Source organism: Octodon degus, unplaced genomic scaffold (assembly GCF_000260255.1).
Source record: "Octodon degus isolate 3935 unplaced genomic scaffold, OctDeg1.0 scaffold00080, whole genome shotgun sequence".
NCBI classification, from domain to species: Eukaryota; Metazoa; Chordata; class Mammalia; order Rodentia; family Octodontidae; genus Octodon; species Octodon degus.
In genome coordinates, this window is record NW_004524656.1 from 8,799,807 (window position 1) to 8,802,218 (window position 2,412).

Sequence of the window (2,412 nt, forward strand, 5' to 3'; positions counted from 1 at the left end):
CAATGAAGCCATAGCCTTTGTGTTTGCCAGTTGTGGGGTCCCGAGCTAGTGTACAAGACTTGATCTTGCCAAAGGCCTCAAATACACTCTTGATGTCATCGTCTGAGAGGTCCTGGTGCACAGAGGCTACATATATACGGTTGAAGGCCCGTGCCTCTTCTGCCAGCTGGTCTATGATGGGCTGGGCCTGCCCTATGTTGCTGGGCCTGCCTACCTTAATATTTCTGCCCCCCAGCATCACTGAGTTCATCTGCTCCAAGGCCAGTTGTGCAGCTTCTGGGACCTCGTACTCCACAAAGGCAAAGCCCTTATGTTTCATGGTGACGGAGTCCCAGGACATGTCAATGCTCTTGATGGGGCCAAAGGGGGCAAAGGCTTGGCGAATGGTGTCCTCCCCTAGCTCATAGTAGATGGAGCCCACGTAGACCTGGCACATGATGGCCAGTGCCCGCTGCCGCTGAGCTGCCATCTGCAGATTGGTGAGCTGCTGCTGCTGGTGCGCGATGGTCTGCTTCACTAGTACACTCTTGATGCTCTGCTCCATGGCGTATTTCTTGGCCTTCTGGAGGGCCTCCTGCTGCTCTGACGTCAGAGGAGGCAGTCCCAGCTTGGCGGCTGTGCTCTGCCCATTCTCCATCTTGATGGAATCTGTGCCCTGTGGAGGTTTCCATTTGTCTCCCGCTGCCACCACTGCCGCCGCCGCCGCCGCTGCTGCTGCTGGCTCGGACCCCCCTCCTTGCTGGCCATTGACTTGGAGAGCTATGGTTGCCGTCGCCATCTTGCGTCCGTCGCGGCCGCTAAGCGCCCCACACACCACCTTCTTCTTGGTTTTCATTCTCGCACATTCTTTCTTTCCCATGAAAAGCAACGATTTCCTCCTGAATCATACACACAGGGAGGCTTTCCCCCTCATCCCACATTTTAGTGCCACTGTCACTTAGGCCTTCAGAGAACTCACCTTTTATTTCAGATTTGTCAAGAGAATCTTCCAAACAATAACAGTTCTCCCCTTTAAGGGCTTCTGATGCCAGCTGTTAAGATAATGCAAAATCATCCACAATGTCACACACAAAAGAGGCTGAGTGAACAACTGGCTTGCTGAGGGTAGGACGGCGGAAGGAAGACATGAATTCAAATAGCGTATCGTATATCATGAAAAGACCCCATGTCACATGGATAAAGATGCTGAGTATAAAAATTAAGTCACAGGAAAATAGAAGAAAATGTAGGATCTTTATTCCTAACCTTGAAATTAATGGTAGAAATCCTACACACACAAACTGACAGGCTTAACTACATAAAAGTAAAAGGTACCAAATATCCAATCAGTATAAGCAAAATTTAAAGATGTGTTAATCAGCTTTCTGTTGCTATAACAAATACCCATGATAAATTAACTGATTAAGAGGAAAGATTGATTTTGTCTTACAGTTTAGAAGTTTTAATCCATGACAGATTGGCTTTGCTGCTTCTGGGCTTGAGGCAAGACAGGATTTATGGTAGAAATGAGTGGTGGATGAAGAAGAAACATCTACGTCTGATAGTGGCCACAAAGCAAAGAGAGAGGAGAGGCTGTCTCAATAGCCTCTGCAAGGCCACGCCCACCATCAATCTGATTTCCTTCCACTCAGCTCCACCCTCTGAAGGTTTTCCCGCCTCTCAGTAGAGCCATCAGGCTGGGAGTAGAGGCTTTAACACTTGAGGCCTTTGGAGACATTCAATATTCAAATGATAACAAAGGGCAATCAATGAACTTGGAGATTTATTTTTATACACGTGTCAGGAAAAAACTTGTGACTTTAATCAAGAAAATGTCAAATGGAGAAAATCCAGAAGTACTCTTAGGCAAGTAAGCACATGACTGGTCCGTTCCTGAAGGGGGGAATTGAAATGACTGAATAAATGAAATAACTGAAAGGGCCAGCGGTATAGCTCAGCAGACTAAGCGCTTGTTTAGGTAAGTGCAGGGGCCAGGGTTCAATCCCTGGCACCGCATGCCGTGCCGGCCCTGTCCCCAGGTGTGCTGAGCCAGTGATGGAGTCCAGGTGTGGTGGCACACACCTGTAATCCCAGCACTTGGGAGGCAGAAATTAGGAGGATCACTAGGAGTCCAAGCTAAATAGTAAGACCCTACACATACATACACACACACACACACACACACACACACACACACACCCTTGAAATAACTGAAAAATTAATATAAGGAAAATATACTCAAATAGGACCTTGTGTTGGAGTTAATGAAGCTGAGCATCTTGATGAAATTGTGAAGGGCATCAGCATCTGCTGCTTGCATTTGCCATTACTGTTTTCTTTGGTACTGGGATCAAACTGATTATATTGTGCTTGCCAGGCAGGTACATATGCAGCTGAGCTATATCCCCAGCCTGCCATTACTTTTAATTTCAA

At 47.3% G+C, this 2,412-nt stretch overlaps 1 protein-coding gene across 1 annotated transcript in view; it reads right to left on the reverse strand.

Moving 5' to 3' along the window:
- The window catches only part of LOC101579465 (poly(U)-binding-splicing factor PUF60), a 1,826-nt gene extending 1,020 nt beyond the window's left edge, over window positions 1-806 (reverse strand). Inside the window, exon 1 of the mRNA XM_004636551.2 lies at window positions 2-806. Within this exon, the coding sequence (XP_004636608.1) occupies window positions 2-778 (777 nt within the window). The 5' untranslated portion in view covers window positions 779-806. The remainder of the gene's footprint in view (window position 1) is intronic.
- Between the last annotated feature and the right edge of the window lie 1,606 nt (window positions 807-2,412).